Here is a 22,223-nt window from a genome sequence, read left to right as displayed (position 1 = left end):
CACAACTAGTTTACTCCTCCGTGGGTTACGGCTTTTACCCATTGCAGCGAACAACTTGGTAGAAAAAGAAGAGAAAAGCCTCGGATGCGGGGATTGCAAGTCTCTCACCTCCCTCCTTTCCGGACAACCACTCAAAACTCAGATATGGCTGGGACACGCGTGGCTCACTACATCAGCCGCCTGTAACCCCTTCCTGCCGGAACAGCCAGGACGACACACTTCTCTCAACCCCCTTTCTTTCTTTCCCTTTCCAATTCTTCGGCTCCTTTCACTTTCCAGCTTTCTCTTTCGCTTTCTCAGCGCTTCCCCAGCCGCCTCCCTAACCCGGTCCCAAACACAGCTCAGCAAGGACGAGAAGCTGAGCGAAGCCGGCACTACGAAGCCTGCGCCGTCTTCGCTTTGCGGCGCTGTCGTAAAGTGCCGTCGCGCACCGGGGACGTCACGGCCCGGTTGGCTCTTTTCCCGTCTGCTGGCGCTGGCCGCTTGGGCGTCCCCTGGGCGGCGTGTCGAGCTGGGCCGTTGTTTGGGGAGGGCGTTTGGTCCCCTGTGTGTTGATGAGATAAAACTGGCTGCTCCCGCTCCGGAACCCGAGGGCCGCCCGGTCCTAGTGCCTGCTGGATACCCGGGGCCCAGGGGTGTGGGGAGGCCGGAGGCTGCGGCCCAAGCTAACAGCGACCCCGCTCCGCACATCTCCCCGCGGGCTGCTGATGGCCGGACGCTTCCTGGGGAAGACTTTAGCGACCGTGTCTCTCTCTGTGGCCTTGGCCTCAGTGACTCTCAAGTCGTTGGGCCGTTGCAGCATCGCGGCGTGCAGGTATTCCCTCTTCTAGTACTGGCTCCTTGTCCCGAGTCCTTGTGTTGTGAGGGGGAAGCAGCTTCTGGTCGGGCGGCTTCAGTAGGCTTTGCTTGGGTCCCAGCTCTTTACGGCCATATACACGTTTTTTAAAAGGCTCTAAAATGTTTTACTTGCCTTTTGAGAAAAACAAGCGGTAGTGACCTTTCTTATGATGCTCGAACTTTGCCATCCTCCATGAGTCACTAACATTCTTGTCCCCAGAGAGTTTAAATAGCACATGTTTGGGTGTGGTGTTGTTCCGTGCCATTTTTTTGTTTTTTTGGTGTTGTTTTTTGGTTAATACTTAAAACATTATTGTTAAAATTAGCACATGCACGTAGTTTAAAGATGCTAACCGTATAAATGCTGTAAAAGGAAAAATATAAGTCGTCATTGCTTTCCTCCACTTCTCCATTTCAGTGTAGATAATATATTTATTAGTTACCTTTTTAAAAAAATTTGCCTTGGATAAATTCAGGCATTTATGGTAGCTCACGCTGCCTCCTCCTTTTATTCCTCTCTTCTTCTGGTTTCTAAACACGATGTCCTAGGTACCATGCCCATGGTAGGCGCGGAGTAATAAACAAATTTTATGAGGCTGCCTCTAGGAGTTTTTGTTTGTTTGTTTCTTGTTTGTTTATATTTTTGCTTCTCATGTCGTGTTTACTTTCGGCACGAGGAAATTTTCTTCTATTTGTTTTTTCCCCCATTTTTTCTTCTGTCCTGTCCTTTTTCCCCACCCCCGGAACTCCAGTGATAGCTTTTGGACTTTCTGGGTAGTGCCTCTGTTTCTCTTTTTCTTTAATTTTCCATTGGTTTGTCTGTTTGTATGAAGTTCTTAGAGATTTTCCTCAAATTTATCTTCTAGATTACTAGTTCAGACTGCTGTCCTGTGCATTGTCATCTCTTCTATTGAATCGTAAATTTTGACAAGAACTTTTTCCCCCTAATTGGTCTCTTTAATATCCTTTTCTTATTTTATGGCTATAAAAGTCCTTTGAATCTGTAAAACTAATAATTAGAATAAAAATTATTTTCTGTTTCCTGAATTGTCTGACCCTTCTGGGTCACTGGTTCGGTTCCTTTTTGGTCCCTTTTCCTTGTTTTTTTCTCAAACATCTGGCGGATGCTAGTTATTTGTATTTTGATTAATGTAGATAATAGGCATTGTTTTCTGTAAACAGGAGCACTGATTGAATATTGCCCCCAGGTACCAGTGCACCTAGACCTGACAGTTTCGGCTGAGGGTGTGTGAGCAGGTGGCAGCAGGTGGACTGGCTGGAAACCTCCCCCTTCCCGTTCCAGACTTTACACTTGTGTAGCAGCTTCCCCGCTGAACATAGCTGCCCCAACTTTATTTCCTCAGTGTGAATTACGGAGATATTAAGCCTAAATTTCTGCTGTGTTCTCTAATACCTAATTCACAATAGAGGTTCTAGTCCTTCATTTTCTTTAAATTTTGGTTTTATCCTGGGGACAAACAACTAATACTGACTTTTTGTTTGTAGGGTAGGGAGGGAGGAGGGCTGATTTCCATGGTTACGTCCCACTGCTCACTTAGGACATTTGGGCCCACTTATTTCCAATGTAACTCTCTGGTGGGGCATGTTGGTATGGGGGGTGCTTCATGTGTGTGTGGTGGGGAGACTGGGGGTACATGGGAGCTCTGTGTTTTCTGCACAGTTTTGCTGTGAACCTGAAACCGCTTTAAAAAATAAAGCCTATTCAAAAAAAAAAGGCAGGTAGTATCCTTTCCTCGATTCACACAGGGACAGGTACATGGAAAATAAAAGACATAATGCTCTTGTTAAAAAGAAAAAAAAGTTGACAAAACCAATGGAAAGATAGTGTTTCAAGCAAGAATGATTTGAATATCAAAGGAGTAACGGAGGTCTTGGGGAAATTTTGATGAAGGCTTCTAATACTTTTGCTAAAATTATCCCCTCTGATTTGACTGTGAAGGTATAAAAGTGAAGTTTGCTGAATAATGTAGTTATAAATAAAATGTAATAGAAATATAATAAAAACAAATTTGATTAAGTCCTTGTTTGAAGACTTAGTTAGGTTATAACCAAATCTATATACTTATATACCTATAATATAAAATTTATTTTCATAATACTTCCCTTCAGTTTTATTGAGATAAAATGGATATACAGTACTGTATAAGATTAATGTGTACAGCATAAATATTTGAAATACATCATGAAATGATTGTCACAACATGTTTAGTGAACATCCATCATCACAGATAAATACAAAATTAAAGAAATAGAAAAAAAATTCTCCTTGTGATGAGAACTTTAGGATTTACTCTCTTAACCACTCTCATATATTTATATAACATATAGCAGTGTTAATTATATTTATCATGTTGTACATTATCTCCCAAGTACGTTTTTGTCTTATGACTGGAAGTTTGTGTGTACCTTCTGACCACCTTCATCCAGTTTGCCCTCTAGCCCCGCCCCCACTGCCTCATTACCACAAATCTGATCCCTTTTTCTATGTGTTTGTCTTTGAAGTATAATTGACCTACCACACTATGTTAGTTCCTGTTACACAACATAGTGATTTGATATTTCCATACATTTTAACTTGATAACCAGAGTAAGTCTGGTTACCTTATGTCACCATACAAAGATAACATAGTTATTCCCCACATCTTACATTTCATACTCGTGACTCATTTATTTTATACCTGGAAGTTTGTACCTCAATTAATCTTCTCCCTTTTCCACTTCTTTCCTCCCCCTACCACCCTCTCGTCTGGAAACCACCTGTTTGTTCTATGTATCCATGACTCTGTTTCTGTTTTGTTATGTTTGTTTATTTGTTTTGTGTTTTAGATTCCACATAAAAGTGGAAAGACAGTATTTGTCTTTCTCTTTTCTCTGTGTGACACTTCACTTAGCATAATACTCTCTGAGTCCAACCGTGTTGTCACAAATGGAAAGATTTCATTCCTTTTTTATAGCTGAGTAATATTCCACTGTGTGTGTGTGTGTGTGTGTGTGTGTGTGTGTGTGTGTGTGTGAGAGAGAGAGAGAGAGAGAGAGAGATCTTTATCCATCTTTTGATGGGCACTTAGGCTGCTTCCATATCTTGGCTATTATAAATAATACTGCTGTGAAAATGGGGGTGTGTGTATCTTTTCTAATTAGTGTTTTTGGTTTCTTCAGATAAATACCCTGGAGTGGAATTGCTGGATCATATGGTAGTTCTATTTTTAATTTTTTTGAGGAATCTTCATATTGTTTTCTGTAGTGGCTGCACCAATTTACATTCCCATTAGCAGCGCACAAGCGTTCCCTTTTCTCCGCATCCTCACCAACACTTGTTATTTGTTGTCTTTTTTATAATAGCCATTCTGACAGGTGTAAGGTGATATCTCATTGTGGTTTTGATTTGCATTTCCATGATGATTAGCAGTGTTGAACGTATTTTCATGTTCTGTTGGCCATTTCTGTGTCTTCTTTGGAAAAATATTCGGATCCTCCACCCGTTTTTTTTAAATTGGGTTGTTTTTTTGTTTTGTTTTGTTTTTTTTGCGGTACGCGGGCCTCTCACCGTTGCGGCCTCTCCTGTTGCGGAGCACAGGCTCCGGACGCGCAGGCCCAGCGGCTATGGCTCACGGGCCCAGCCGCTCCGCGGCATGTGGGATCTTCCCGGACCAGGGCACAAACCCGCGTCCCCTGCATTGGCAGGCGGACTCTCAACCACTGCACCACCAGGGAAGTCTGGTTATTTCATTTTTATGGGATAGATTACCAGGAATGAAATTACTGAGTCGAAGGATATAAGTATATTCATCGATTGCACTTAGTTTTCATGTCTCTATCTGGAAGAGTTCTTCTAACTTTATCGTTCATGACCTTAGTGATTTAAAGGGTATGGACCTTTATTCTGTAAGTTATCCTTTAATGTGGGTGTGTCATATATTTCCTCATGTCTAGACTCGGGTCATATATTCTTGTAGGGAATACCTCAGAAATGATTGCTCTGTGCTTCTCGCTATATGATATCAAGAGGCACATGAATTTGACTTATTTCACCACCCCATAAAGTTGGTGTTTGTCCCATCCACCATTTGTCTCAGGAAGGGCAAATTGTTACAGTATTGTGAGAGCAAGGGAAGGGAGCTGTCATCAGTTTACCATGTTCTCAGAATCCCCTTTATCATATTAAATATCCTAATTTAGGGTCATTAGGAATTTTAATCTCTAAGAATAATGAGAAGGCATTTAAATTCTTAGGAAGAGAAATGAAAAATTTTTGTGTAGGCTGTGAGGTAAAGGTTCAGTTTTTTGTTTTCTCTTTTTTTGTATATACTATCTAGTTATTTCAGCTCTACACCTCTTATTTTACTCTAAAGTTTATAATTTGTACATTTATCACAGTCTGACTTCAAGTAATATTACATTACTTTGTGTATAATGTAAGAATCCTACAACAGTATATTTCCATTTCCTGTTATTCTTTTGTGCTATTTTTGCCATACATTTTTTACACATGTATGTTAGACCGCAAACTATTTTATAAAATTGATTCCTTCGTGTAGACCTAAGAGTCTTCCTTTACATTTGTTTTTGTGGTTGAATTTTTATAACAAACTTATCTTCCCCAACATTTGTGCTAACAAAAGTAAACTTCTGTCCCTTTTTCTCAATGAAAATAAATTCAGTGAGTAGGTTTCAATTAATAAGATTTAGCAATATTTTAAAAAAATATTTATTTATTTATTTTGGCTGCACTGGGACTTAGTTGCGGCACTCGGGATCTTTGTTGCTGTGTGTGGGATCTTAGTTGTGGCATGCAGGATCTTTAGTTGAGGCATGCAGGCTTCTTAGTTGCGGCATGCAGGCTTCTTAGCTGCAGCATGCATGTGGGATCTAGTTCCCCAACCAGGGATTGAACCCACGCCCAGTGCATTGAGAGTACAGTGTCTTGGCCACTGGACCACCAGGGAAGTCCCTAACAATATATATATATATATATTTTTTTTTAAATAAATTTATTTATTTATTTATTTTTGGCTGTGTTGGGTCTTAGTTTCTGTGCGAGGGCTTTCTCTAGTTGCGTTGAGCGGGGGCCACTCTTCATCGCGGTACACGGGCCTCTCACTGTTGCGGTCTTCTCTTGTTGCAGAGCACAGGCTCCAGATGCGCAGGCTCAGTAGCTGTGGTGCACGGGCTTAGTTGCTCCGCAGCATGTGGGACCAGGGCTCAAACCCGTGTCCCCGCATTGGCAGGCAGATTCTCAACCACTGCGCCACCAGGGAAGCCCCCTAGCAATATTTTTATATTTGAAAATAATCTCTCACAGATGTTGGATCTTTACACTAATATGCATCAAATTAGAATTTTCTGATTTTTAAGTCTTTGAAAAGTTCTATTTTGTGGTCTGTGAATTAGGTTCTTTAATTAATTAATTTTGTACTTATATAAAACATTTTTCTTTTTCCTCCCAGTAACTCATTTTCATCCTGTGGATTTCATCTTAACTCCAACATGATGTCTGGTTCTGATGGTACCAAAGACAATTCCCACAACAAGGCTCGGACATCTCCTTACCCAGGTTCAAAAGTTCAACGCAGCCAGGTTCCTAATGAAAAGGTAGGCTGGCTTGTTGAGTGGCAAGACTATAATCCTGTGGAATACACTGCAGTCTCTGTCTTGGCTGGACCTCGGTGGGCAGATCCTCAGATCAGGTGAGTAAATTAGTTGGTGTTAGCCGGGTGTAAGACTTTTGGAGAAGGTAATGGTTGTATTTGTAAATTATCATTTTATGGTTGAAAAATAGTTTTTATCCAGTGCTTGACTTTATTTTAACTCAGTTTCCATATTTGCTTGAATTCTTTTTTTAAAATATTTATTTATTTATTTATTTTGGCTCTGCCAGGTCTTAGTTGTGGCACATGGGCTCTTAGTTGCGGCATACGGGCTCTTAGTTGTGGCAGGCGGGCTTCTTAGTTGCGGCATGCATGTGGGATCTAGTTCCCCGACCAGGGATTGAACCCAGGCCCCCTGCATTGGGAGCACGGAGTGTTACTCACTGGACCACCAAGGAAGTCCCTCACATTTGCTTGAATTCTTGCCAAAGCTATTCAGTTCATTTTTGTTTATTCTTTTGGGGGTTTTACGGTGATCTTTCCAAATAGGTAAGTCTATTTTGTTGTGGAGTTTTTTACTTTATGAAATGATAAGTGGTGGTCTCTGTTTTTATTTCTTTTGTTTGGGTTATCAGTAACACCTTTTGTGGTTATTTTCCACAAAATAGACTTGTATTTGAATAGTGAATATTTTCCAGAAACTTCTTCCAGATTACTAAGAACAGGATGATGATAAAATTAGACCAGTGTGAGAAGATAGAAAAGGGATAGAAAACGGAGAGAGAAAGAGGAAAAAAAAAAGTCAAGCAAAAATGTTTTGACTAAATTTAGAGAAGTGCTGTGTTGATTCATGTTTTATATTTATGTTTCTTTTGATAAATATAATGATAGAGTTGTAAAATGTGCTAACTGTGAGCTAGGCACTGTACTAAATGTTTTATAACCATTATTTTATTTTATTCTTATAACTATTCTGGAAGGCAGACAGGGTTGTTATTTCTACTTTATAGAGAAATAAAAACACACAAAAAATGGAAGCACAGAAAGTTTGTCCTTTGCATATGGTCGGTCATGTAGCTAGTAGATGGTATAGCTTGGACTTGAGCTCAGTCTGACTTCAGATTTCATGCCCTTAACTACTCTGCTAAACTGCTGCCCTAGTTTTGGAACATTTTATAAGTTTGATTTAATGGGTAAATTTATTATAAATGATCGTCCTCTCAAGGCCTTATTTAGTCAGTTAAATAAGAACTTTTGCTAGTTGGATTGATCCATATTAGTTCATTAGGTTGTTAAACTTTACCAGGTCACTTATTGCTATGACTTGATTTCTACCCACAGTTTCCTTATTTAATTCAAAGGTGTGTTTGTGATAGTACTTGGATTATTAATTAATCAAGAAGCTAACTTGTGGAGAAATTATTAGCTGTAAATGAGTTCCATTTCCCTCATTTTAGAGGATGTACATGTTTACACATATATTATACATACACATTATGTACAATTAAAATTAATGATGTTGGCAGGGGTGCTATACAGTGTAAACAGAGAAAGACAATACATCTTCTTATTTTTCATTCAATTTGTGTTTTAAAAGTTAAATTTGTGTCACTGTCTAAATCAAGCTTTATTACTAGCGTTAATGCTTCAATTATACCTAGAGTCACGCTTTTTTTCCCCCAGAAGATGGCTCCCTTTATTTATCTAAAATTTTATTATGAAACATTTCTAACATACAGAAAATTTGAAAGAACTTTATGGGGAACACTCATAAATCCACCACTTTGATTCTTTTATCAACATTTTATTATACTTATTTTATCACATATATATCCATCTATCCCTCCTCCTTTCTTTTTTTTTTTTTTTTTTTTTGTGGGACGTGGGCCTCTCACCGCTGTGGCCTCTCCCGTTGCGGAGCACAGGCTCTGGACGCGCAGGCTCAGCGGCCATGGCTCACGGGCCCAGCCGCTCCGTGGCATGTGGGATCTTCCCGGACCGGGGCACGAACCCGTGTCCCCTGCATCGGCAGGCGGACTCTCAACCTCTGCGCCACCAGGGAAGACCCCATCTTGTTTTTTTGGTGTATCAGTACATCTCCCCCTATATACTTCAACAAGTGTTTCATTAACTAGTATTCAATATTTATTTAGTTTCTTCTTTTATTTTTAAAATTTTTACTGAAGTATAGTTATTTACAATGTTGTGTTAATTTCAGGTGTACAGGAAAGTGAATCAGTTATACATGTACATGTATCCACTCTTTTTTAGATTCTTTTCCCATATAGGTCATTACAGAGTATTGAGTAGAGTTCCCTGTGTTATACAGTAGGTCCTTATTAGTTACCTATTTTATATATAGTGGTGTGTATATGTCAATCCCAGTCTCCCAATTTATCCCCCTGCCTCCTTTCCCCCCTGGTAACCGTAAGTTTGTTTTCTACATCTGTGACTCTATTTCTGTTTTGTAAATAAGTTCATTTGTACCATTTTTTTCTAGATTCCACATATAATGGTGCATTTCTAGAGTCCCAAGAGCATTATAAGTTGGTTTTATAATTTCATGATTTTTACCATTTAATTATTTTTACATGTGCGTTCAATGGAAGAATGGTTAGAAGTCTTGAGAAAATGTCTGGATCATTCAAGTTGGAAATTATTTCCAAAACAGAGCACAAATATATCTATTCTCTTGCTTATTGGAATTAAAGCAAGAAAAAAAGTGAAACTTATGTCAGAGCTGCCCGTGAACTGTCCAGTGCTATATACATATTCACCGTCAGTGCAGCTATGTCAGCGATTTCATAATGGGGAGGAAAGTAGTTTATTTATAGCTTAAAAATTTTTTTTTGAGTATGACATACATGCAGTAAAGTATACATTTCTTAAGTATGCAGGTGTAGCTCAGTAAGATTTTATATGTATATAACTCTGTAATCCAGAGCTATGTCCAGATCAGATCTGGAACATTTCCAGCATATTATATCTATTTTAATCTACATCATGGTTATTATGAAGTTTGTGGGTGAATTCATGTTTTGTGGGTTTACTTTGATCAAAGTATTAATCAGTGTACATTTGAAGAAATTAAAATTACTTTGAAACAGTAGAAACGACAAAATATCAGAAGGAATCTTAGTTTTAGAACTATAGGAACCATTAATTGCCATATTGTGCCCACGGCCAATTCCACTTTGCTAATAGTAACATAGCTTTCTTGTATGTGGGAGGAGCTCCAGTGTGTCTGCCGTTAGTCCTTCCCAGAGGGGTTACAACACATATCCTTGTCTTACAAGGTGTTTTGGTTAAACAGATCTTCTTTTTCCAGAAACTGTTTTGAAGGAGTTGATGAATTTGTAAATGAAAACTAAAGTTGTAACTAAAAATTTAGTTTCAAGGATACTGCTTTTATAAATAACTGACTGGCATTATTAAGCTGTTGGTAGTGTTGGGTCATTATTTCTTATTTTGCATTGGTATTCTCATTACAGTGAAAGCAGCTTTTCGCCGAAGTTTAATGAAAAGGATGGGCATGTTGAGAGAAAGAGCCAGAATGGCCTGTATGAGATAGAAAATGGAAGACCTAGGTAGGTACTGGGGATGGAACATCTTACAATAATGGGTCTTTAAAAGGTAGAAAATACTGTCAACGAAAATTCAATTAACAATCAAGGTAAGAAGAATGAAGGGAATTTTATTCAAATGAACTGAGGATTATAACCCGGAAGACAGACTCTCAGAAAGCTCTGAGAACTGTTCCACCTGTTCGAAGATACAGTCATATACATTTTCGAGATGAAGGATTGTACACTAAAATGACATACCGATATTTCACATAAAGTTCACCGAAGATACATAGTCCAGGTGAGCACATACAAAGCAAGCAGCAAGTCACCATGCCATGTTTCAGAGTTGGGAGAGAATGCCATTCTTTTAAGAAGCTACATTGCTAGTGTCAGAATAAAGGGGAAAAAAGTGGATTTTTATGGTCAAGCAGGCACTCCCATCTTTGAGGAGGTCTGGTTAATGTGCAGTGCAGATGCACACTGCACATTAAGGAAGGAGGGTGGAGGCCCAGATGGACACAGAAAATTTTATGTTTAAATTTTCTTGTCCTGCGTTAAAATATACATTTTATTTTATCAGTATAATTAATGTTTATTGAGTGCTTGTATATACCAGACATTGTATGAAAGAATTTATGTATGTGATCTAATTAAATCACCACAATAACCCTGCGGGTGGATATTTTTAGTTCCATTTACAGGTAAGGAGGGAGAATGTTAAGTTGTTTGCACACAGTGAGTGAGTGGTAGAGACAGGGTTTGAATGCATCTTCTTGTAACCTTACCTTGAAGTAGAAATAATTACAGTTGACTCTTGAACAAAACAGGGGTTGAACTACACAGACCCACTTATACATGGATTTTTTTTCAATAGTAAATATTACAGAATTACACCGTCTGAGTGTGGTTGAATCCCTGGATGTGGAACCACGGATACAGGGGGACCGTGTATACAGAGGGCCGACTATAAGTTTATATGGGAGCATTGATCAAGGGTCAACTGTAATTGAATAGATTAACAGAGAAGGAAAGGATTAAAAACTGTATTTCAGTAGTTATTTATAAAATGAGATAATACCTTAAAGTAAGAATTTGTCCAAATATATAAGAGTAAAAATAAAAATAACCCAACAATTTAACATCACGTATCTTTTTGTACTTTTTTTATTTTTAATTTTTTTTTGGCCGTGCTGCACAGCATGTGAGTGGGATGTGGGATGTTAGTTCCCCGACCAGGGATCTAACCTGTGCCCCCTGCAGTGGAAGCACAGAGTCTTAACCACTGGACCGCCAGGGAAGTCCCTCTTTTTGTACTTCTAAAAATGATTTTTCTACACAACTCCAAAATTTTCCATTTTCCTTAAGAAGACGTTATACAAGTTAGGAAGAAATGTAAAAATTAGCATGCCTCAAATAAAACAAAAAAAGGATCACAGATTTGGTAATCATGCTTATTACCTCGTAAAAATGTTGCAAAAACTAAAATAATTTTAGTTCTTCTAAGACTTGGAGATAGTAGAGTTCCTCTCACCCCAGCCTGGTCTTTCTTGCTAAATTCTTTCTTTGTTCATTACTTACTTGCCTTTCTATGTTATTGAACCTTTTCAAGTCAAACTCTCCTTGCATTTGACTTACTCCTCAGATTCTTTTCTGGGTAAAATATATTAAAAGACATGCACATATATAAAAAGATAGTCAGCAAAGGCAAGATAGCCTGTTGTTTTAGTCAAGACTCTCTGACTAATGGAAACCAACTCTAGCTTGCTTGAGTGAAAAAGTGAAGTTTACCACAGGGCTATAGGATCATCTCAAGCCCAGAGCAGAAATGCAGCTAACTTTAGGAAAGGGTGGAGTTGGAAATCCATTAGAACTGTCTCTCTGCTTTATGTCTGCTTTTCTTTATATGTTGCCTTTGGTTTTCTTTTTCTGCAAACAAGTTTCTCTGCTGCTCAGGCTATAGGATAATCTATGTGTCTTTTCTACAGCTTCTAGTTTATAAGTAACAGGCTTGGTCATCTATAAAAACTAACATTATCTCTCTTAATATTGGCTTTGATCCTTTGTATTCAGGGGTGTATGGTTACATGGAATAAAACATAGCTGCTGACCACCCTGCCCCTCCTCCTGAATTTGAAAAGTAGAATTATCATCACCTGGCCAGGTGTCTTGTCTTTCTGTTTTTATTTGCAAGTCTTGCTGAAATATTTCTAAGTCTAGTATAAAACAATATAAAGATTCACTCAACTTTAATAAAAGTCACAGGGAAGACCAGAATAAAAAGAGATGGCTGAAAAAGAAAATTTGACAGGTTGTTTATTTACTTTCACATACTGGGAGGATCAAAGATATAACATTAAATAGGTAAGATTGCAGATTAGGGCATTTGATTTTACATAATGGAAGTTGAACATTTAAGGAATATTGGAAGAAACTGGAAGAAAATCACTCAGGCATGAGTGTTGCTATGTTTATCTAACAGACTTTTGAACATTGGGTGTGGCATTAGGTTAAATAGTAGTTGGCATTTTTATAAAATTGTTATAAAAAATTGAATTTGGTATATTTGAAATCTTGAAATATTAAATACTTCTATCTCATTATATGCTACAAAATATCTATTACTGATAATAAAAATCTAGTAGAACCCACTGTGAAAAAATGGACTTTAAAATGTAACCAAAACTATTTGAGTGAGATAGGTTGTAGGAGAGTGGAATGGGAAAAGAGGATGTTGAGAAAGTGAAGTGTGGGTGTCCTCAGTGATAAAGCATTGCTGTCGCAGAGGTAGGCGATGATTAGGTGCAGAGCATTTCATTCTTCCAGATTTGAGTCCAGTAAGATTCTAGTTTGAATTTTGAAGTATAGGTGAAAACTGAAACAAATTCTTATATTGTAGAACAACTATAGAAATGAGATCCTCCTCCTGGATCAAGCCCAAAACTTAAGACAAGCACGAAAGAAGAGTTAAATAACACTATAAGGAAATCTGTACTTTGAGTGTCAAATATGTAATAGTGCTACTCGATTTGTGTAGAGATATTATTTCCTTCTTATTGCTCTTACTACCTTGTTTTGGGCCATATCAAGTTGTGTTAAAAAAGATGAGCACATTCAATTGATTTTATGGGTTTTTTTTCCCAGAAATCCTGCAGGACGGACAGGACTGGTTGGCCGGGGGCTTTTGGGGCGATGGGGCCCCAATCATGCTGCAGATCCCATCATAACCAGGTAAGAACTAAAACATACTTCAGTAGCAAAGAGCTGAGTAATTGGATAAATACAGACTGTAACAGGAGAGGCCACAGCAGTGAGAGGCCCGCGTACCGCAAAAAAAAAAAGTTAATAGCGGTATGATTTTCTTTCCTGTTTGGTTAGAAACAGGAAGGTGTGGACCATCAGAAGTAGGGAGGGAATATGAATCATACATAGGAATATCATTAGCATTTAATAAATGTTAATGAGGTTCACTAGTTAAAATGATATATTATTTCTGTTGTATCAAGAAATTTTGTTTTAAATTTAGTGACAATGTATTTGGTACTAACAGAAACATAACAAGAAACTACTCTGTTTAAAATCCTTAAATGAGTCCATTGAGGATAAAATCTGAGAATGTAAATGTGATATGCAAGCTTTTCATCATCTGCATGGTCCTGCCTTTTTGCCCAGCAGCATCTCTCTGTATTCAGCTTCTCTTCCCAGGGCTCTAGCCATGACTGGCCGGCTGGCTGGCTGCCTGAGCAGCAGAGGCTCTGTGTTAGTCTTCGTTTTCCCAGCTCCTTGCACATGAGGTGTAGTAGGTGCTAGTAAACGTTTCTGAGTGGACAGAGCCATCATTTGCCACCTTATCCCTCCTCTTACCTAATTAGTGTAAATTCTGTTTGTTTAATTTAAGTAAAATAGTGTAGTGATTAAGAGTGCAGATTCTGGAACCAGATTGCCTGGGTTCAAATCTTGGTTTACACAACTTTTTTCCTCTGCAACCTCAGGCAAGTTATCTACTTCTCTGCGCCTCATTTTCCACATCTATAAATAAAAACAATAATACAGCTACTTTATAGGCTGGTTTTGAGGCTTAAGTGGATAAATACATTAAAGCACAACAGTATCAGGTCCATAATAAGTGCTATATAAATGACTTTTAAAAAGTAAAGGCTAAAAAAGAAAAAAGTAAAGGTAAAATCTGTCTTTTCTCCATGTTCACTGTCTCTACCTTCAGTCCTGTGCTCATCGTCTTGTACCTGGACCATGGTAACAGTCTTCTGGCTGGTTTTCTTGCCTCCAGTCTTGCTTCCCTCCAAACCAACTTCCAAACTTTTGTCAAAGTGAGTGAGCTTTCTAAAATACAAATTGCTAATGGCTTTTTCCCTGCTTAAAAAATATTCTCTGGCTCTCTAAGCAGATGAATTTGATGAATTCTTTGCATACTTCTCCAGCCTCACCATCTATCTTTCCCTCACTGATGCTTATGTTGCCACATATACTTTCAGTTTCTTGAATACATTATTTTATTTTATAACTTTGTTTCCTGTCTCTGGCATCCTTAAAAACAGATGTTGTCTTCTTATACCAATTATTCTTTCATTTCTATTTACTGTACTCATCAAGCTGTCACTCTTGTAGTTTATTCACATACATGTCTAGCTCCACTGCTAGACTATGAACTCTTTTGGGGGGGGGAATTATGGGTTAGATATGGTATTCAGCCACAATATAAAGAAATCTGGGCACTCATATCTAAACTACTATATTCAAAAAAATTTTTTAACATCTTTATTGGAGTATAACTGCTTTACAATATTGTTTTAGTTTCTGCTGTATAACAAAGTGAATCAGCTATACGTATACATATATCCCCATATCCCCTCCCTCTTGCGTCTCCCTCCCACCCTCCCTCTCCCTCTGCTCTAGGTGGTCACAAAGCACTGAGCTGATCTCCCTGTGCTATGCAGCTGCTTCCCACCAGCTATCTGTTTTACATTTGGTAGTGTATATATGTCAATGCCACTCTCTCACTTCGTCCCAGCTTACCCTTACCCCTCCCCGTGTCCTCAAGTCCATTCTCTACGTCTGCATCTTTATATCTGTCCTGCCCCTAGGTTCGTCAGAACTACTTTTTTTTTTTTTTTTTACATTCCATATATATGTGTTAGCATATGGTATTTGTTTTTCTCTTTCTGACTTACTTCACTCTGTATGACAGACTCTGGGTCCATCCACCTCACTACAAATAACTCAATTTCGTTTCTCTTTATGGCTGAGTAATATTCCATTGTGTATATGTGCCACATCTTCTTTATCCATTCATCTGTCCATGGACACTTAGGTTGCTTCGATGTCCTGGCTATTGTAAATAGAGCTGCATTGAACATTTTGGTACATAACTCTTTTTGAATTATGGTTTTCTCAGGGTATATGCCCAGTAGTGGAATTGCTGGGTCATAAGTTAGTTCTATTTGTAGTTTTGTAAGGAACCTCCATACTGTTCTCCATAGTGACTGTATCAATTTACATTCCCACCAACAGTGCAAGAGGGTTCCCTTTTCTCCACACCCTCTCCAGCATTTATTGTTTGTAGATTTTTTGATGATGGCCATTCTGACCGGTGTGAGGTGATACCTCATTGTAATTTTGATTTGCACTTCTCTCATGATTAGTGATGTTGAGCATCGTATCATGTGTTTGTTGGCAATCTGTATATCTTCTTTGGAGAAATGTCTATTTAGGTCTTCTAAACTAGTATATTTTATTGAGTCTCATGCGTAGTGATGATTAGATCATAGGCTTTCTTTTTTGGTTTAGTACTGGAAGTTCAAAATCTTTATCTTTGCCTAAGGGACTATTAAAACTATTCTTAAAATTCGGCAGGAGGAAGTAGATGTGGTGGGTGTAGGGAAGGAGAAGGGGAGATTTATCAACATCTTTGTGAAGGAGGCTGTGGTTAGAAAAAGCACATTCTGAAATTAATGTCGCCTCGATGCTTTAAAAAAATGCAATTCAATTTGAGATATAAAATTAAATTAAAGGATAGTGTGAGACTTCTTTTATCAAAAGCGGGGATAAAGATTGAGAAGCACTTTTCTTGAGACCAGCTGAACCTGTATCATATAATCTGCTTTTCTGAAAACGTAGGGCAAACTGTTAAAAGCAAATATTACAGATCTTTTTCACTACTTAAAATTCTTAAAAAGGATCCTTGGATTAAAAAAAAAAAACTTTTATGACCCTTCTTTTTTTTTTTTACATCTTTATTGGAGTATTATTGCTTTACAATGGTGTGTTAGTTTCTGCTTTATAACAAAGTGAATCAGTTATACATATACATATGTTCCCATATCTCTTCCCTCTTACGTCTCCCTCCCTCCCACCCTCCCTATCCCACCCTATGACCCTTCTTTTAAATTCTGTTCTGCTTTTAATTTTTTTGGATAAATCTTACTTTAAGTAGTAAAAACTGTTTATATCTTGAATTTTTATTATGGATACTATAATATCCTTTATGGAAAGTAGACATTTGTCTTGGTTTGTAACAGTGCTAAATAAAGAATATTTTTAATACAAAACAATATTTCTTTACAAAACTAGCTGATTTGAGGTAAATTTATATATACTCTGTTATAAAGAAAAATATATCTTTATAGCTTTGTCTTAAGCTTGAAGTAGAACCTTGGTCTTTGTTCTAAATCAGTTATGACCTTACATTACTGTTATAGGTGGAAAAGGGACAGAAGTGGAAATAAAATTACCCATCCCATTTCTGGGAAAAACATCTTACAGTTTGTTGCAATAAAAAGGAAAGACTGTGGAGAATGGGCCATCCCAGGGGTAAGCATTAAAATTAAGTCAAATCAGTGTTGTAAGTTCTTTTTAGTTGCTTTATTTACTACAAGGTTATTGTGTATGGATCTTTTCTACTTCATTTATTCTCCATTCCTCCCCAATGATTCTTTTGCAATGAAGTATCATTGTCAATGGCAAATGTAGGATAATACAACAAAGCTGTTAGAATCTGAGTCTAATTCTAAGACCTTTGGGAAAGAACATGGACTTTGGAGTTAGACCCGGGCTTGTGTTTTGACCTTTGCACTTTGAGCTAGTGATATGGAGTTCAGACCTTTGTTTTAAAAATAATCATACATATTTCACAGGATTATTAGAGATAGCATATAAAGCACCTGGTATAGTAGATACTCACTAATATTGGGTTTCATCTCAGAACTCAACACCTATTCCAAGCCCAAGGTAAGATTTTTAGTATTTTTAAAAAGATAACACTATTACTGTTCCTTGTAGTTTTTTGAGTTTTCATAATATCATCAGGAAGAGTATACTTCTACTGAGTTCATGTCAGTAGTGTATTTCAAGGGGCTTTTAAAAATGTGTATGTGTTCAGTAGTGGGTTTTATATTTTATGCCATATTGTGAAATGGAGATAGTTTGATGAGAGGATGACTCTTTATATACACATTCTCCTATCTGCAGGAATGGCTTTTTTTCTTTGTCGGGTAAAATAGAATGAAAATGAAGCTTGTAGCTGACTGTGACAAAAGCTTAGGCTAATTATAAGAGCCAAATAGTCAAACTCCACTCAGTGCTGAATGCAAAATACAATGATATCATCACAGGCTCTTATATTTTTATTGTCATTTGAAATTCTGATCAGTCAGGGAACTGTTGTCGTTAATATAATTTTGAGAGTCGTTGATCTACTCAGTATATTTTGAGCATCTGCCTTTTGTCAGCTAATATTTTAGACATTGAGGATACAGCAGAGCAACATAAACAAACATCCTTGTCTTCCTGGAGCTCACACTCCACTGAGGGAGACAGATAATATAACATGAACAAGTTACTGTAATGTTAGAAGGTGATAAATATCAATATTAAGAAAAACTAAAGCAAGGAAGGGGATTAGGAAGTGTTTGAGAGTTTGCAATTTTCAATAGGGTGGTTAGAGAAGGTCTCCTGAGAAGGTGACATTTGAGTAAAGATCTGAAGGAGGTGAACGACTGAACCATGTGGATGGATATCTGGGGAAAGCATCTTGGGCAGAAGTCATAGCAGGTACAAAGGCCTTAAGGTTGGGATATGTCTGGCATATCCTAGGAACACTGAGGAGGTCAGTTTGGCTGGAATGGAATGACCAATGGGGAAAGTATCAATTTGCTGTATTCTTTCTTGCCTGCATCCCTTCCTTCCATAGCTTGACTTTGGAAGATACCAGGAAAGGAGTCTGACTGGCTCAGTTGACCGTAGGCTAACTTTGGACTAATTACTATGGTTGAGTATATGGGATACACTGCTAAGCTGCTTCTACTAGAAACAAATGATTTAAAGAAGAACATATCACAGAAGATTATGGGCAGATAGAGCAATATATGTCCACTGCATCACTCAGTAAATATCTATTGATTGAATTGAAGCTTATTACTTTTTCTAAACAAAAATGTGACTCTTAGGGGATGGTGGATCCAGGAGAGAAGATTAGTGCCACACTGAAAAGAGAATTTGGTGAGGAAGCTCTCAACTCCTTACAGAAATCTGGTGCTGAAAAGAGAGAATTAGAGGAAAAGTTGCACAAGCTCTTCAGCCAGGAACATCTAGTGGTAAGAAATGAAGATTTCCAGGAAGGATTTAGTCCTGGGGATTAATGAAAATTACTTAAAGTTCACCTGGAAATCTGGTAGATCATTTTCTGAATAAAGTGAAATACTTGTATATTTGAAATACACGTTCATTAAAAACAAATTAATTGTAGCTCTTAACTGTAAATAAATTTCTACTCAAATTTTTATAGTCCAACTTTAGGCCAGTTACATCATTTACTATAATACATTTTTTCCTCTTAATTTTTCTTTAGGTGTGAGCTAATGTGACACTGAGTTCACCCATCTAATGGAAAATCTTTTCTTTTTTAAAAAATTTGCATGAATTCAGCTTTTTTGAAAGGACATTTATATTTAAATATATGTATATATATATGTATATATATATGTATATAATATATTTTAAATTAGGTTCAGAGTTTTTCTTGTTCATAACCATTTAAGTCTCATGGCTGTTTTGTCTACATACCCTTTGTGATTAAAAAAAATCACTTTATAAGGTATATGTGCACTAATAATAAGGAAAAGGGTAGATTTTCTTTTCTTTTTTATTGGCTTTTCTTTGAATTGCTTTGTTTTCTTTCTAGAATTAGGATTTCTTAATTATTTATCTATCAATATGCTGTCTGGGTTTCGGGTCACATTTGTCGTAGATGGCTGGATCCAAATCTTTTCATGTATTAATAGCTTAAATATTAGTCTTTACTAACCTTATTTATAGATTTCTAACTAGAAGAATCTATCTTTGCATGTCTGAAACTATAATCACAGAAGGTATTAAAACAGAAAAATACTTATAGACTCTTAAAAAAAATCATGTGGCCCAAATATGACTATTCTTAAATTCTGAAATTAGAGTCTGAGGTATTGAGGGTTTTATGAATTTTAAAGCTGCCTCAAAATGTTCTTGAGAATACTGTTCCCTGGGAAATTTATTTATTTATTTTTAAAAATATTTTATTCTTTTGATGCTATTGTAAATGGAATTGTTTTCTTAATTTCTTTTTTTAAGAAAAATTTATTTATTTGGTTGCGCTGGGTCTTAGTTGCGGCTCACGGGCTCCTTAGTTGTGGCATGTGAACTCTTAGTTGCAGCATGCATGTGGGATCTAGTTCCCTGACCAGGGATTGAACCCGGGCCCCCTGCATTGGAAGCATGGAGCCTTAACCACTGCACCACCAGGGAAGTCCCTGTTTTCTTAATTTCTTAATTTCATTTTCACATTGACTTTTTCTTGGCTGAGCTGTGCGGCTTGTGGGAACTTAGTTCCCCGACCAGGGATTGAACTGAGCTCTGGCAGTGAAAGCACCGAGTCCTAACCACTGGACCATCAGGGAATTTCCTCCCTGGGAAATGTAAAACAAGTGTATGGAATGCTACATTAAAGGTCCTGTAATATTTACATTTCTTTTTTTTTGTGATAAAAAGCACGTAACATATAATTTGCCATCTTAACCATTTTTAAGTGTACAGTTCACTAATGTTAATTAAACGTGCATTGTTTGCAACAGGATATTTCTGGTTCTAATGAAGGTAGCATGCTCTTCTCTACCCATTCCTGTTCACCCTGCACTTTTTTTTTGGTCTGTCTCCTTTTAAAAATAGATATATAAAGGTTATGTTGATGATCCTCGGAACACTGATAACGCATGGATGGAGACAGAAGCTGTGAATTACCATGATGAAACAGGTAATCTTACTTATGTTTTTTAAGCTAACTGAATTAGAGGATCCAATTTAAGTGAAGCAGACTACTGGGGCACAGTTAAATCTGGACTATTTTAGCATTTTAAGTCAATCAACTACCGGTTATAGGATAATATTTGTATGAAAGCAGATTGTTTATATTAAAAGAATATGTAGAAGAAAGCTTTAAAAGTGTTACCAGTAACTAATATCCTTTAATCCATTGGTAGCATATAAAATTAAGGTTAAATTTATAGACTAAAATTATGTGCCCTAAAGTTGTCATTCTTTTAAAGGTTTTGCCCTGCCCCCTTCCTGTCTCAGTATAACCTTGTGCAAATCACATGTTCTCTTGGACTCAGTTTTTTCCTTACAAAATGGGCTGGAACTAGAAGATCTGTCACTTTTACATTCTTGTTGAACTTCGGAAAACTCCCAGCACCAATTTCATTACTTCCAAACAACAACTCTAACCAAAGTATTAGGATAATTCATCCTGGTATTGAGAACTTAAAAGAAACATTTCAGAAGGAGAAGTATGCAAATATAATTTACAAGCAGGTCTCTACAACTTAAGTACTGATAAATTTGTTAGCTCCGTATTTTTGGAGTTAAAAAACAATGACTGACCCACTAGAGGTTGATTTTATAGTGTTTGAGTTGTTCAAATCACTGTTTTCACTGTTTTATTTTCTCTCTGAACTTAAAAAAAAAGTTGTGGTCTGATAATTCCAAATCTCTGCTATATCTGAGTCTCATTCTGATGTTTTGTCTCTTCAGACTGTGCTCTTTGCCTTGTAGCATGCCTTCTAGTTGTTTTGAAAGGTGAACATGATGTATCCAGTAAAAGAGACTGAGGTAAATAGATCTTTAGTGTGAGGCCTTATGTTTAGTTGACTAGGAGTTAGGCTGTACTTACCTGCTGTAATTGTATGTGTCAGAGGCTAAAATTTCCTCTGGTGTTTTTGTTTTTGTCTCTTCTGTTGTCTTTGGGTTTCTCTAGAGACTACTTAAATAAGGTCTGTGCCACGCAATTCTTTCAGTTACACTCCCTTGTTATTTTATGGAATCCCTATCGCTGTGGGATTTGAAGGGGGTTTGTGGGCTTTTGGAGGAGAATCATAGGAGAACTCAGTGATTAGGGCTTAGTTTTTCAATGAGCCTGGGCCCCTGGGCTGTGACCTTCACTGCGGCTTCTCAGCTTCTTCCTTCCACCCTCACACTCCTTAGGCGAGATAGGAGGCTAGAGTTGGGTATTTCCCTTCCCCCAGGTTGGTTAGGACTGGTGAAATATTTTCCTTAAGGGCAGAATGCTTTGTCTAATTTCAGGATGGTTACTTTTCCCCTCTCCCTGCTGCAAGCAAGTGGGGATTTTTCTTGTCTCTACTCTGAGAACCTGGTGGCATTCCTGAGATAAAACTCCTGAAAATATGACCCTCCCACCCCAAGACTGTGCCTCCAGGAGATTTTCTCTCTCAAGCTAGTTCACAGATCAGTTTCCAAAAATGAGTCAGTTACCTTTTAAATGTTTCTACCACTTGTTAGCTCCAGAGGTGGGATTCTGTTCCTGGTAAGTTGTGATTCTCTGTATTTGCCTGTCTCTCTAGTTTTCAGGGTGGCATTGTGCCCTGTGACCTCAATTCTCTGATGGATCCAAAAAGAGTTGTTGATTTTCAGTTTGTTCAGATTTTTTGTGTGTGAAGATAGGAGTGATGATTTCCAAGCTCTTCATGTGTCAGACTATAAACTTTAAACTTTTTAGAATTCTGTTTTGTGTAATTTATTAGGTGACCAGAAGGGGAGGATGCTTTTCAGTCATTATTAGATCTGATAAAGAGCATGTTAGAGGACACTGTTATTTAGATAATCAGATATTTTAATTTAACTTTTAGATTCAGGTTTACTTCTTAATTCTGGT

The 22,223-nt window shown here is 37.5% G+C and overlaps 1 protein-coding gene across 3 annotated transcripts in view; it reads left to right on the top strand.

The window, feature by feature from the left end:
• The first annotated feature begins 514 nt into the window (after positions 1-514).
• NUDT9 (nudix hydrolase 9) overlaps positions 515-22,223 on the top strand; it is a 26,140-nt gene continuing 4,431 nt past the window's right edge. For all 3 annotated transcript variants that reach the window (XM_082838568.1, XM_082838569.1, XM_082838567.1), the window contains exons 1-7: positions 515-814; positions 6,306-6,545; positions 9,938-10,033; positions 13,154-13,240; positions 16,726-16,837; positions 18,472-18,618; positions 20,225-20,309. In XM_082838568.1, the coding sequence (XP_082694694.1) occupies positions 708-814; positions 6,306-6,545; positions 9,938-10,033; positions 13,154-13,240; positions 16,726-16,837; positions 18,472-18,618; positions 20,225-20,309 (874 nt within the window). In that variant the 5' untranslated portion in view covers positions 515-707. The remainder of the gene's footprint in view (positions 815-6,305; positions 6,546-9,937; positions 10,034-13,153; positions 13,241-16,725; positions 16,838-18,471; positions 18,619-20,224; positions 20,310-22,223) is intronic.

Source organism: Leucopleurus acutus (genome assembly GCF_964270905.1).
Source record: "Leucopleurus acutus genome assembly, chromosome: 4".
NCBI classification, from domain to species: domain Eukaryota; kingdom Metazoa; phylum Chordata; class Mammalia; order Artiodactyla; family Delphinidae; genus Leucopleurus; species Leucopleurus acutus.
The sequence above is the reverse complement of the archived record's forward strand: the minus strand, read 5'-3'. Positions and strand labels throughout refer to the sequence as shown.